Consider the following 16,071-nt stretch of genomic DNA (forward strand, 5'->3'; position numbering starts at 1 on the left):
ATATTACTATCATGATGACAATGCCCAGTGCCACAAAGCTGCAGCTGATATGGAATGGTATAGAAAGATAGGTGTTAAATGACTGCCCTGGCCTGCACAGAGTCCTGACCTCAACCCCATCGAACATGTGTGGGACAAATCGGAGTGCCAATTGAGGTCCAGAGCAGCACATCCTTGGGAGGAATTGAGACAAATTCCACCTGATGTCTGCTGCACATTGGTGGAAAGCCTCTCTCAAAGGCTGCAGGAGGTGATCAAAGCTAAAGGTGAACATACCTGATATTAGGGTTCACCTGCTGGTATCAATTGTAAATTGCTAAGGTGTCCGGATAATTATTGGTAAATAGTGTAAATACCATGTCTATGTTCTGCTAATAAAAGTTTTCTATTCAAATATAGTTTCTCTGACTGTCCTATTACTTCTGGGCCATCCTGTATTATTTAGGACTTGCTGTTTACTGTTTCCTAATTAAGCTAACAACACTGTCAATATAGTAAGTGTAATTCTTCTGCTAGTACTATCTGTTTTCCACTCATTCTATACTGATAATGTCTATCTTCAATTCTGTGGATATTATCCTAGAATTGACTTTTTACTGTTTACCTTGATTAGCTGATAGAAACAGATAACTAGGGTAAACAAGAACACCCCAGCCACTATATGTATTGCATGGCTGGGGAATATTTAATAAGTAACAAACTTACATATAGAAACTATATAAGTTTGCAAAGCGTACTCTACTTTGATTTGAAAGTTCTCTTGTCAGTACAAGGGAACATTTTAAAAGAGGAATCCTATAGCACAACTAATATAAAGTACAGCCATAAGGAATTTTACTATAATCAGCTTCAATGTATATAAACTTCGAAAACTGAAAGCAAACCATGATTGCTGATCTAGTTGGTTAAGTAAGTATATCATTAACCAACAGGCTTCAGGTTCAAATCCACCATTGCCACGGATGTTTGTGTATTTCGGTTGTAAATGAATTTCATCACTTGGCATAAGACCACTGCTGTGCTTATTAAAAGGCAGTTGTCTCACTGAAATGGCTGAAAAAAGTTCCATGTTTGGTCTCCAGAGCAGGATTATACAAAAGATTGAAACTGATGATATAACTGAAGACATCAATTACATTATGCATTCAAAATGGAGATAGAGTGGACAGATTGCCAGATCTGAACCTATCTGAAAGGGTCACACAGGATTTCAGTTGATGGAATTTTTCATTTTATGGAGGATGGGGAAAGGACAAGAGGATATCCATGGAAGCTGAGAATGAATGCCACTAAGAAGGGATGAGAGCTAGATTTTGATCTCATAGAGTGGTGCATGATTGGAATGAATTGCCATTGGATGCTGTATGTGCAAGCAGTGTGAATCAATTCAAGAAGAAGTATGATAGCTAGTGTTTGTAGTATGTGGCCTCTCTCAAGGAATCGCTGACTCCCTGGAGGTCTCTCTTAATAATAATAATAATAATAATAACAACAATGCAAGATGGCCTAAACTATTGACAGAATTGAGAATGAATGGCAGTAGACAAAGGGGAAGACCAAAGAAGATATGAAAATATGAAATTGTTAGAATTGATGGAATGCAACAAATGAGAAAAGGTGAAAATAGAATGGAATAGATCATGCTGGGGGGGGGGACTTTTTTTTTCCCAGCAGTGGACCAATCTGGGTTGAAGAAGAAACACACACACACATCAGCTTCTTATTAACACAAATATATATATATATACATTATATATACTTGAGGTATGTGTGTATATATATATATATATATATATATATATATATATATATATATATATATATATATATATACCTCAAGGGCTCACTCTAGTGAGTACGGGCATGGCGAACCCAAGGCACCTGAAGCTGGACCACGCCTTACTTCATGTAATATACACCTGTTATATTATCTGCAGACTGGTCCCTACTCTTCTTTCCCTCTGTATTTCTTTTCATCTTGCTCCTTCCCCCCAATGCTATTAGAGTATTCGAGGGCTAGGGATGATTCTTTCCTATTTTCCATCTCACGCACCTGCCCACACCCCGTTAAAAATGGTGAAGACAAATCAGAACTCTATACTGCATCAGTCGTCGTGCGGGTTACCAAGGGCCGCACTGGATGTTAGGCTTCCTGGACATCCAGTGACAAATGGGCTACAAGAGCAAGATCCACCGAATTCGAAAGTAATTACTAGGAAAAAGTGGAGCATGGCTGAAAATAGACAAGTCATGCAGTGCTTCTACAGTTCAAACTCCTCGGTTAGGGAATTTCAGAAACGAATGTTCCAACTTTGGCTTGAACGACACCCAAATTCGGAAATTTCATTCGAAAGGCTGATGCAGCAATGCAGCTTCATCATCAAATGCAAGATATTTAGTGTACTTGAGCTGGAAACACTGAAACCTCAAGCTGTAAAAGGAGACTGTACTGTCCCTGAAGTGACCAAGAATATGAATGGAGTAGAACTAGATTCCAACATGCAGAATGCTGAAAATCTTCAAAATATACAAATAGTTGAAAGGAAGCTATCAGAGAAGGAACAAGAACTCGCAAGAAAAATGATCGAGCAAATGAACAGCAACCTGAAACGAGTTAGGCTTCCAGTATTGAGACAAGTACCTCAACGAAAACTGAAGGAATTCCTACAAGAGGCCAATAAAGCTGCAAGGGCTATTTTCCTACTGGAACTATTGGACAAACGAATCAACTTATGTACTCAATAGCCTATGTTGTAACATCTGAATTATGATATAAGATTAGTGAACCCAAAACAGTAAGGCTCAGGAACCAAAATGGAAGCATTGACTAGAGAATAAAATTCTTAAACTCAGAGCAGACGTGAGCAACCTGAAAAACCTTAAGGAAAAGACGCTGAAAAACACCAAAATCCGACATAACCTCATAGAGATATAATACTGGAACGCGACCTATCGATGAAGTATTAGAGGAACTGAAACAAAAAATAGTTGCAGTTGCAGCTAAAATAAGAAGATACGGTGCACGCATTGAACAGTACAAGCAAAATTAGATGTTCGTGCAAATCAGCACCAATTTTACAAGAAAATTGATTGCTGCAGGAATGATAATCTTAAAGAAAATATAAATACCAGAGACAAAGAAAATACACTTAAATTTTGGAAAAACCTATGGGACAACCCTAAGAGGCACAATAACAAGGCAAAGGGGATTGAACAAATTACGAACGAATCTCAAGAACGAAAAATAGACCAATTGAAAATAACAACTGAAATGGTTCAAAAGCAAGCAAAAAAGATAAAAAATTGGTCAACACCCGGGAAGGATGAATTACATGGCTATTGGTTGAAATATCTAACAGGCTTACACGAAAGACTTGCTGACCAATTTTATGATGTTTTAGAAAGACAAAGCAAAGAAGAGTGGCTCACAGCAGGGAAAACATTTTTAATCATAAAGGATAAAGAAAAAGGTCCAAACCCAGAAAACTTCCAACCAATAACCTGCCTGACAGGCACACTAGTTGTTAAAATATACAGCTATCTTAAAGCAAATTCTCTTTTCCCAATTGAACAAAAAAGTAACAGCAAAAATTCAAGAGACACAAAAGACCAATTGCTGATTGATAAAATGATTTTCTGAAAAATTGCAAAAGTAGAAAACCAACCTTCATATGGCTTGGATAGATTATAAAAAAGCATTTGGTTCGGTGCCTCATAGTTGGATTTTAAAATGCACAGAACTATTCGGTATTAGTGAAAACGTACAAAACGTTTTGCAATCCAGCATGAAAAACAACATTGGTTCTGAACAGAGAAGAAATTGGAGAGGTAAACATAAAAAGGGGTATCTTTCAAGGAGACTCATTATCTCCTCTATTGTTTATCTTGTCACTGATCCCCTTAACTAGAATTTTAAATAAAACTGCGCTCATGCTTACTGCACAAAAAAAAAGTGCAAAGATATCTCACCTTTTATATATGGACGATCTGAAGTTGTACACAAAATCACAGAATGAACTCAGATCACTGCTTAATACTGTGCACATATTCAGTCAAGATATATCAACGGATTTTGGCTTAGACAAATGTGCAATTGATGGAATAACAAGAGGAAAGTTTGAAGACCTGAATAAAATCGAGCTGTTCAATGGTGAAATAATCAAGGCAATAAAATTCAAAAATAGCTACAAATATTTGGGAATTTTAGAAGCATCAGAAATTTTGCACAATAAGATCAAAGAAAGAACTAGAGCAGAATACATAAGACGACTAAGAAAACTCCTTAAGTCAATGCTTAATGCTGGAAATTTGATAAAAGCAATTAATACCTGGGCCATACCTGTTCTGAGATATTCAGCAGGCATTTTTGAATGGACCCAGCTAGAGATGGAAGATTCAGACCGAAAAACTCTAAAATTAATGACAATACACCATGCCCGCAATCCTCGTAGTGACATTAATAGGCGCTATCTATCATGCAAAACAGGAGGAAGAGGATTATTACAAGTAAAGCAAGTTATTGAAGAAGAAAAATGAAATCTGAATGATTATCTGAGGTAAGGAAAGAGGGTTTATTTAAACCCATGGAGACAAAATTGGAATACAAAACCAACCAAGTAAAAGTGAGAACTGAAAGATGGAAAAATAAGGCATTGCATGGAAAATACCTTCACAGCATAGAGGACAGCGCTGACAGCAACTTGATCTGGCAATGGTTGAGAAATGGAGCACTAAAGAAAGAAACAGAATTGGTAATTTTTGCAGCACAAGAACAGGCCATTAAAACCAATGTTATGAAGGCAAAAATACAAAAAATTCAAGAAGACAGTAAATGCAGATTGTGCAAAGAAAGGAAAGAAACCGTAGACCACATTATAAGTGGGTGCAGCAAAATCGCACAAATTAAGTACTGTAAAAGGCATGATAACGTAGCTAAGATAATCCACTGGCATTTATTTAAAAATTATGGGTTTAATGTATCTAAAGACTGTGAGAAGCATAAAGTTCACCAGAAAGTGGTTGAGAATGAAAAAGCTAAAACACTCTGGGATTTCAAAATCCAGACTGACAAAAGTTTGGAATGTAATACACCCGATATAACAGTGGTTGAAAAAAGTGAAAACAAGGGGGTTAAGTTTATTGAAATATCAGTACCAGGAGATAGCCGGGTTGATGACAAAGAAAATGAAAAAATTACAAAGTATCGTGATTTTCAAGTCGAAGTTAAACGAATCTGGCAAAAGAAAACGAAAGTTGTATGCATAATAATAGGTGCTTTAGGTGCCATCCCTAAAACATTGAAAAAACATCTAGAAGCACTCGAGTTAGATGGATTAAAAATTGGGCAGCAGCAAAACGCCGCTTTGTTTGGCACAGCATTCATTTCCAGAAAGTATTTCCACAACTCATAGGCCCTTGGGTAGGGCTTAAATTAGTGGAATATAACCAGCCTTTTACTTAAGACTGAGGAAGCAAATCTAGCTTTGATGAATATTATATACATATATATAATAGATCATCAAATTCCTGACATGTACCCTCAAGGGGTGTACAGGATATGATAGCACTACATGAAAAATTTTCATCATTACTAACTCCCTATCTACAATTTTCCTCCAAATCAATCTGTTACCCGTCAAGATTCCAACATTTTCAGATCTTATATTTCTGTCTTCTAAGGCACTTTTTATTGAATCAATCGACCTATATCTTGGTCTTTTTCCTGCCAACCTGGAAGAGAACACTTGTTTTGCTAATCTTTCCTCTCCCATTCTGTTTAAGTGACCATACCACCTGAGATTAGCTCTGCTAACATATTCCTGGATGCTAATAATGTCAAGTTCTTTCCTAATATCCATGTTTTGAGTATGATATTGCCATTGATGCCATCTGTTCATTCCTCTAATCTTTCTCAGGACTCTCATATCTGTGGTCTCTAGTCTTTGGTCAAGTGTTTTATTTCTAACCTAGCTCTCAGATCAATAAGTTAAAATTGGCTTGAGCACTGTCTTGTATAGCAAGGATTAACCGATTTAAAAAAGTACTATATCCCACAGAGGGGATAGACATAGACCATCAGATCTGTTTAAGTTAGCAGAGCGAAGTAAAGTTTCATACATTTCTTTATAGATAAAAAAAAAGTGTTTCATTAGATAAAAAGATGGCATTAATATGTTGTAATTCTTTTTGTAATAGTTCATCTAAAGCATTACAACATATTAATGTCACTTTTTTATTTAATGGTTTTAAGGATCCTTTCATCAAAAGAGTTTAATAGTTATGGTATCTCTCCCTCTTCAATTACAGAAGAAATAAGTCACATTCCTATCCCTTATGTGCAAGGAATTCTTGAACACACAACAAAAATTTTAAAACCACTGAATATTTTTATTGTCTTCAGCTCCATTAGAAATATCTCCAGCTTTCTTACTTCTCCTAAGGACAAGCTTCCACCTCTCACTTATACAGGTGTGTACCAGATTACTTGCTTTTGTGGGTTATCTTATTTCGGACAAACAGGAAGATCTGTTTTTATTTGGCTAGAAGAACAGAACAGAAGAACAGAAAGAGTAGGTATCAAGCCTCTTAAGCCTCTACACACGGATTCTAATCATTGATGGTGAAGATATAGCATGTAAATCCAGACAATACCGTAAGTCAAAACTACGACTATCTAGGCAACTAAATAGGCTGGCCTTTTTAAAAAGATGTCGGGATACAAGAATGATATCCAACTGCGTTAAGCTAAAGATCAACTTTCATTCCAAAAAATCCCTCCGCATGGCGTCGAGATCGTGCCAGCTTTGCACTACTGCGAGACCAAATCGCTGCTACTTGTGCCACTCTCTCCGTGACGAACGCCATCACTGGCTCCTTGCTATCAGAGCTGTCCGCTGTACTTAACCCAGAACTTTGGTCTATTCTCTCTCTCTCCCTGGCATCTCAGAAGCATCCACACAGAAAGAATATCAAAAAATAAAAAATAAACATATCAAAAAATATAACAACCTGGTGAAAACTAAACTGCAACTGCAAATTCAACCGCTCCAGACAGTAGTTAACCTATTTTCCAAAAGGCTCAACAACGATGCCGTCAGTGCCTTAAGCCTGGCCACAATTTCGCAGTTGCTCTGAAAGAAGTGCCAGTGCTTGATGTAATGCTTAATATCGAATGCAGGATTTGTCGCTTAGCGCCGGAGATAGCGAATAACATCAGGCTTGACGTCGCCAACATCCTCGCCCAGTCTTTGCCTCCAAAGAGTAATTTTATCGTCTGCCCAATGCACTGCTCTCATGAAATTAAGGAAAAAGAAAAGTATCGTCATCGCCAGAGCGGATAAGGGTAATGCCACAGAATACAATCCCTGCTAGAACAAGACCCCACAAAAGCACAAGTTAAAAAATTAAAAAACTTACTTAAAAAAGTATCGTCCTGGCCCCCAGACATCACGAAAAAACTCAAGCCTTTCTGTTCCCCGCCCCCCTCATGAATATACGGTTTACCAAAAATCCACAAATCCAATTCCACACTAAGAGCTATAGTAGATGCCACTAATGTACCTTGCTACAAACTGTCAAAACTGTCATTTTAAAACCTTCATAGAAAATTTAATCTATTGGTAAGCTTTGACATCTCCTCATTGTTTACCAATATCCCCTTAATTGATCATTTAACACTCTTAAGAAACGTTTTTCCTTCTGGCATATTAGATCTCTTTTCCTTTGCCATCAATTCTGGTTATTTTTCTTGGAAGAACAAAATCTACAAGCAGATAGAGGAAACCGCAATGGGTTCCCCCCTCTCACCCCACTCTTGCCAATTTTTATATGGAAGATTTCAAAAAATGAGCCATAGCCTCAGTCTCTCTCAAACCTTCTATCTGGCTAAGATATGTTGATGATGTGTTCTCTATTTGGCCTCATGGCCCAGATACATTAGGCTCCTTCCTCAGTCACCTCAACAGCCTACATCCAAGAATCCAGTTTATGATGGAAAGGGAAAAGAACAATTGTTTACCCTTTCTAGACACCTTAGTTACATGCCTTCCTAACGGTACACTTTCCTTCACTGTATACAGAAAGCCCACGCACACAGGCAGATACATTCACAAACTCTTCCACCACCACCCTGCTCAACAATATGGCATTATTAAAACTCTTACTAAGAGAGCCCACAATCTTTGTTCCAGTGGAACCGCCCTTATAACTGAACTTGACCACATACACAACACTTTCCTCTCCAATGGCTACAGCAATCACAGTATCAAAAAAATAATCAGTTCCTCCCCCATTTCCCTGTCTTCTCATCAGAAAGAGTTTAGAAATGCCATCACCATACCTTACATCTGTGGCACATCTGAAAAAATAGCCAAGATTTTAAACAAGTACAACCTACACACAGCATTTAAGTCCCACCGCAAACTTTCTACCCTTATCCGTTCTACAAAAGATCAGCTCCCTCCTCTCTCAGTGCCTGGAGTTTATAAAGTACCCTGTTCCTGTAAGCTGGCGTACTTTGGACAGACAGGCAGATCAGCAACCATTCGCCTGGAGGAACACAAGTCATACATCTGCAACTACGACTATGGTCAGTCAGGCCTTGCTGACCATGTCTTGGATACAACCCATAGGATCTCGTGGAAAAAAACCACCATGCTCCACCACAGCAAATTCAAAAAAGAGAGAGAGACTATTCTTAGAATCAGCAACAGCTCTCAGAAATCAACCAAACCTTAATAAATTAGGAAGCATTAAGCTTCTTAAGATTTGGGAAACACTTATCACCAGAGGTCCCACCCTACATTACAGGCCACCTACAACTGCTCTTAGAGGGTGCTCCACCTAGTTAGGACTTTAGTGTCACCCACATAGTTGGGCTTAGTATTGTTTGTTATTTGTGTTTATGCTATATTAGTTTTTTTGTAATCCCTGAAGATGTCTCAGTGACTGAGATGAAATATAGAAAGTATTAAATTCTGTTTTAATCCTTTCTGAGTATTGTAAAAAAAAATCCATTAAGCCTCCAACATGATTTCCTCACAGCACTTAAGCATCTACACACGGATTCTAATCATACAAGTAATAGACTAATTTTGAGGAAAATTGTTGATAGGAGATTATTAATAATGTAAAGTTAATCATGTAGTGCTGTTATAACAGCCTGAACACTCTTTGATGGTACATCATCAGAAAATTGATGATGATGATGATAATGAATAATTACCTCTATAAGGGACAGCATGGTTCATTAATGATAGACCTGAATTTAGTAGTTTATAATAAAGTGAGTTCAGCTGGATAAAAGAAATGGTGTTAAATTTTTAAAAAACATTTGATATAATGCTGAATGGAAATGTATTACATAACCTGCAAGACTTTCTATAATAAGGCTGGCAACATGGATAAGAGGGTGGCTGATAGTTATAAAAGCACAGTTTCACATGTGGTGAAGTCAGTTGATTAGTGGTGTGATTTGTTGCAGAACTGTGTACTTTAGTCAACCACTATTTATTTTGAGCATGTCCGGAAAGACCTGGGTTTGAATCCTGTCTATGATGTGAGGGACTTTTATCAGAGCTTTTCAGTCAACAGTGAGTTAGAGGGCCTCATACAGTGATGTTTTTTCTCCTTGAAATTCGGGTTTTTCGTCTCTCAATACAGGCCAGTTTGCCTGTCTCTCAATACAGGCAAACTGGCCTCATAAACATGTCTCCTAACATAGGATGCTAACTGTGAGATGGAAGAGATCAGAGTCTCACCATCTTATATTTCTACTACACATTATCAATCTGAGATAGAGATCCATAATAGTCAACTTCCTGGATAAAGATGACACGTGACCAGACTGTTTATTTTACACATTACTCATACTGGAGATAATCTGAATTAATATCCAATTGTTTGCTGATGATGCTAAATTAGGAAGAGCAACAATAAATAAGTGATGTAGAAATCCTAGAGGATGATTTAATTGGATACAACTTGCTGGATATCAACAAGGCTAACAACCTAAGGAAATTGGCAGATAGGGATTGACAGGGACATGGGTTAATGGAACATATTGCAAAAGTGGGTGTATAACACAAAAGGATTATTTTGATGATGAATAACACGAAATAAACTAGGGATAAGGAATTTAATAACTCTCCTCACATGATCACATCTGGACTATTGCATCAAGGTTTGCTCAACTGGATTTCTTGAGAATGAGGCAGTGGGAATATCCAGAGGCATTTCACTAAGATGGTGTTGGGTCTCAAAAGCTTCCTACAAGGACAGAGTGAAACTTTGTGGGTTAACAAAAATTGATTAACAGGCAAAAGAGGGAATTTGATAGACATAGAAGTTATTAAAGATGTTTTATAGAATAGATGTAGGGGACATTTTTCAAGAGATAGCTGGATGGAAATAAGGAGAGTCACTCCTTATGGAATGACTCTCCTGGAAGTTGTGCAAAAGTGTGGTTAGCAGGCAGGGATTTCAGAATTAGATATTTTTGCTTGAGAGACTGATGAATGAGTTGAAGGAAAAGTATAACAGTAGTGTTATACAATCATTGTGTGCATCCTACTGTGAGTCTGGAAATTTTACACAAGTGTCCAGTTAATAATATGTTTCTCTTATATTCTCTCCTTTTTCACCTAAACTGCAGCTCAAACCTTCAATTAATCCTCACAGTAAACATGCAACAGATCTGTTGCCAAGTTGGTCACCTTCCTTTGATGTCATCTTCTCAAGTGAAATGCTTCTCACGACCTTCTTTCTTTTTCTGCAGCCCTCCAACTGTAGTTGGGCGCAGTTTTTTCTAAAAGCATTAGAAATACTCCTGTCCTCACCCCATCTTTCTCTCTGCTCCAAAAAATCAACAATATATCCCATAAATTCTATCCCTAAGACTAAATAACATCCTTCTACCATGTCAGCAAAGTCAGTCACATTGAACAGAACAATGGCAAAATAGCCCTTATTCCAGTGATAAGTGCAATACTTGCATACTAATGCTTCTGGCAGTAGTATATTGCAGTAGCCTCTTAGATCTACATGAGCCCTAGCATCATTTCATGACTATCCCATTTCAACCATCTTAGCGTATTTCAACACTTTATTCTTAATGACAATGCTCCTTCTAATACATCCTCTTTTCCCACATTTCCTTTCTTGTACATTTAGAGAAATCTCTGGAAAACAAAGTACTATATGGACATTTCTGTGGAATCTAAAGACCTATGGAAGCTCAAACTAACCATTCATAACACAATATCTATCATGCATCTCCTTGAACTTGTCAACTGACAGAGCACCCATGTCTAACTACAGCAATGAATTTCACTCATCCATTCTTCTCAATATAAAAAATCTAGTCCTCACACCTCTGCCAACCATACTATTACATGATTTCCAGGAGTGACAACAATTCCCTTATTCTCTCCCATTGTCTAATGTAGTAAAAATTCCTTCTGCATAAATGCTATAAAACCATTTTAGTAACTTATGTTTTTATAATATCTCCTCTTTCCCCTATCAAACAAGTTTTGCAATAAAAAAAATCATCCTTCTGTCATCATAGGTCACATTCAAAAGACCTGTTTCTTTCTTTGTCACTCATCTGGATCCTCTCTATCACTTTCTCGTACCCAAGAAACCCAGGTAACCAAAATGTACACAGTAGTGGCCTTAACACAGCCTCATAAAAATATAACCTGTTTATTCCTGCATTTTAGTAAATGATACTGAGAATAACTTTGCCCACTTTTGTAATAGGCTCTGTGAACTTTACCTCCGTGTCCAACCTTACCCCAAAATCCTTAGCAGCATCAATTTTCAGTGTGGTTCCATGAAATCCTAAACTTCATCACATTAAACTGAGTATCATTACCCTTTGCCCATACTATCAGTCTATTTAAATCATCCTGCAAGATTTCCACATCATTTTAACTATTGGCTTACCTAGTTTTGCATCAGCAAACATATGGATTTTTCTCCTCAAATAATAGCCTATATCATTTATGCAAATTAAGCAAACACAATCCAAGTACAGAGCTCTGCAGAATTCTGCTCGTCACCTGTCTTCTCCTGGATTATATTCCTTAATATACTACTTTGGGGTCTATCCATCAGCAACCCTCTCATGAATATCACCACCTTCATATTAATTTCCATTTACTCAAATAAGGTCTTACTGGTTAAATCATCAATATCCAATGTCTGCAAGAGTTCTGCTTCTTCAGGTTCCAGAACACCAGAAAAATTCTTATTTGCTACATCACTTCCTGGTTGTTGCCGTTTTGATAAACTATGTTCATGGTCTCTGTGACGTTTTCCATGGTGTGACCTGAAAAAACAAGGAATATTAAGTTGCATTTGAACAGCTGCAAATAACTAACTTATTCAACAAATAAAAAATAAAATAAACATAACATAAAATAATCCTATCCTATCTCTTTTTTGTGTTAGGATCAATGGAATGCCACAGCTAACTTGGCATCCCAAAACATGAATAATGATTAGGGTAGTAGACATTTAAGATAAGATTAACTGCTCTACGTCTTTAAATTTCATGTTTTCTTCTGTCTTGTTTGCCTGTTTCGTGAAATGAAAACTCTGTTACCATGCATGAGACCAGCTAACTCATCTTCATTTAGAAAAATCCTGATAAAGATTATTCAAATCCTAAATAGAATTTGAACTCATTTCATGTATTTTCAATTAATGGGCATTATTCACATTCTTTTTCTCTTGTATGGCTTCTGTAGCTCAGTCATATGTATAATGCCTATCTTCTATAATGCATAACTTCTATCCATGACTTGAGGATTCTAATGTGAATTCTGGATAAGCCATAATGGATTACTTGTATTCCATTAATTATAATTCAATAATTATAAATCAAAACATAACCATCAGATACAAATTGGGAAACTGCTGATAAAAATGTGTTTAAAATTAAATATAAATATTCATAAGAAGAGAGTACAGGCAGCCCTCGGTTTACAACGGTTCAATTTACGCTGATTCACAATAACGCCAGATGCCTGTGCGTGCTTTCTTACCGTAGCATAGTCTGCCTAAGAAACAACGCTAGCACACTCTAATGTTTGAGTGTTTACCGAGCTACTATGACGTATATGTATCAAATATAGTTTTACTGGTGAATCTACCTAATTGTTCTATTTAATTTTTTTTTACATACATATGTATTTAAATTGATAAAGTATATAATTACATACCATGTTTGATAAAAGAAGTGCAGAAAAGTTTGCAGAACTTGGTGTTAAGAAGGCACAGAAATCAATCACACTTGAAAAGAAGATGGCAATGATTCGAAGAATGAAAGATGGGCAGACACGTGCTAATGTCTGTAGACGTATGAACTTATTTCCATCGACTGTTACTACAATCATGAAAAGTGCAGATAGAATAAAACAGTCTGTGCAACAATCTATGGCAGTACTAAATGCAAAACATGTAAGTTATAACAGGGGTAAACTTCATAAAAAAATTATTTTCATTATGGGTGGATGACTTGAATCAGAAAAGCATTCCTCTGACGCAGGCTGTTATAACTGAGAAAGCAAAAACATTTTTTGAGGATCTTAAAAAGACAGATGGAGGCAAATAAACATTTTTAGGAAGCAAAGTTCATGAGATTTAAGTCTCAAAGTAAGTGCCATAGTGTCAAATTATGTGGTGAGGTGGCAAGTGCAGATGTTGCGGCAGTGGCTGCTTTTCCTAAAGAATTTCAAGACTGTGTAGAACAAGGAAGTTATCCTCCCGATCTCATTTTTAATGCTGATGAGACTGGGCTCTACTGGAAAAAATTGCCATCACACACCTTCATTTCCTGTGAAGAGCAGGTCTCTGGAACTTTGATGCTTAAACCAATGTTGATGTACCATTCACAGACACCATGCGCTTCAAGGATCTAAAGCCATGCTGCCAGTCTATTGGAAATGGAACAAGAAAGCTTGGGTTACACAAGACATTTTTATAGATTGATCCACAAATTATTTTTGTCCTACCGTGCTTTGCTTCTGTAAAGAAAATGATTTGCCAGCCAAAGCATTGCTTCTCTTGGATAATGCCACTGGACATCCTCAAAACCTTGCTGAAGTAAGAACACTATTGGATGTCAAGGTTGTTTACATGCCCTCAAACACAAGATCACTTTTGCAACCGATGGATCAGGGGATTATATCAATCTTCAAAAGCCTATTACTTCCGTATAACATTTATGGAAACAGTAAGAGTCTTGGACACTTCAGGAAAAACTATTGAAGACTACTGGCAGTCATCTGGTGATCCAAAACCAGGAACTTCAACATAGAAACATGTAATATCTTTTAGAAGTTTCATATTTTTTGTATATAATTTTGTTTTCGTTATTAATAATTTTATTTTAACAAATATACATGTATGCATTATCACACATACTTCATGTGCATATTTTTTGACTGCACGGATCATAATTTTGTATGTCCCATTAAAATTGGGTTCATTTTATGCCGATTCGGTTTACACTCATTTTTTCAGGACATGAGGCATAAACCAAGGGCTGCCTGTACTTAGTTAAGAACTACATGCATTAAAGAGTGATGAAACTGAAGATTATAAATTTGAAAAAGTCATTTGATGAATTTTTAAGTGATGAGGGGGCCTAGTAAATGCAGAGAAGATAAATATCAGGAAGGTGGCATAATGTTTTGGAGACTATTGAAAAATTTAGACAGGGAAGAAAGAATATGAAAGAAAACAATATAAGGAATAAGAGATAATAAAGGTCAAATTAAAACTGCAGATAAAGATATTCTACATGTCAGGAGTAATTACTTTGAAAGGCTGATAAATGAAATATGGGACAGAACTGTAACAGAAAATTATTCAAGAGGAATGCAATCAGGAATACATTATTTTAATGATTATTAACTTCCATGGAATCAAACTCATCATATCAATACAAAAGCAAAATATAAAATATATAAAAAATATAAAAAGCAAAAGTGGTGATGTTAACACAGAACATATTAATATCAGTGATAGAAAGAGCCATCAAAAACCTGAAAAATAAAAAAAAAGCATCTGGATTGTATAATATTTGACCAGAAATGCTCAAATATGGAAGTTTAAACATTTTGCACGAACTGCTCTACATAATCTATATGACTGGAGTAGAGTTCTCAGAACCTATCTATGAAACAGAAAAATAAAACTGAATGAGAGAATTACAGAGGAATTTCCCGAATGTGAGTTCCAATAAGATTTATGCAAGTGAACTTTCAGAAATGATTAATAAAAATTGTGGTATAAAAATTTAGGGAAAGAACAAGCAAGGTTAAGACCCAATAATGGTTCTCAGGATAAGATTTTCATTTTAAGAGAGAGACATTTTAAGAGTTTTTTTTTAAGAAAAAAAAAACAACAAATAATTGATATAAAACAAGGATCTGTATTTAAGTTTTGTAGATCTGGAAAATGCATATGATGCTAAGAAAAAGCTGTTCAAACCACTACAGATATGGTGTAAACTGGGAATCAGAAACAGCACGTACTGTGCACCCACAGATGCGAGACTGTTTAGCTAGACATGGCTAAACAGCCTTGCATATGCCCTTTCTAGAATACAAGTTATAAAGAGATTTTTGTTCATATAATAATAAGGATAATTTTCTACGTTTTGCAAAATGTTATAAACGGAGTTATATAGTAGCCAATAAAGAAAACTTGCTATGTTTTTATAAATAAAAATCCATTAATCTGTGCATATCAGAAGGAGAATCCATTCTGATATTAGAGTAATCAATGCGCTTCATGGGATCAGTGTTTATTATTATACATTAGAAAATTAGCTTTTCTTTTATGAAAATTCTAGTTCTTAAAGTGATGACTATTTTGCTTGTACAACAGAAATTTAAGTATAAAGCACGTGATTTTGCATGCTGGTGACCAATTCGTATATCCTTTATTTATTTCTTCCCTTGTATGAATTGACTATTCTTCGTACATTACCAAGCTCAGTTCTATGAAGTGTAGGCGTACAATATTTATTTATTTATTATTATTATACTAAATCTATCA

At 36.2% G+C, this 16,071-nt stretch overlaps 1 protein-coding gene across 6 annotated transcripts in view; it reads right to left on the reverse strand.

Annotated features, from left to right (window-relative positions):
* Nucleotides 1-16,071, reverse strand: part of Ae2 (anion exchange protein Ae2) — an 834,322-nt gene that overhangs the window by 496,262 nt on the left and 321,989 nt on the right. For all 6 annotated transcript variants that reach the window (XM_090404845.1, XM_090404844.1, XM_090404848.1 and 3 more), the window contains one exon: nucleotides 12,180-12,331. In XM_090404845.1, the coding sequence (XP_090260971.1) occupies nucleotides 12,180-12,331 (152 nt within the window). The remainder of the gene's footprint in view (nucleotides 1-12,179; nucleotides 12,332-16,071) is intronic.

Source organism: Typopeltis vanoorti, chromosome 15 (genome assembly GCF_054136105.1).
Source record: "Typopeltis vanoorti isolate ZY-2024b chromosome 15, IOZ_Tvanoo_1.0, whole genome shotgun sequence".
Taxonomy (NCBI): Eukaryota; Metazoa; Arthropoda; class Arachnida; order Uropygi; family Thelyphonidae; genus Typopeltis; species Typopeltis vanoorti.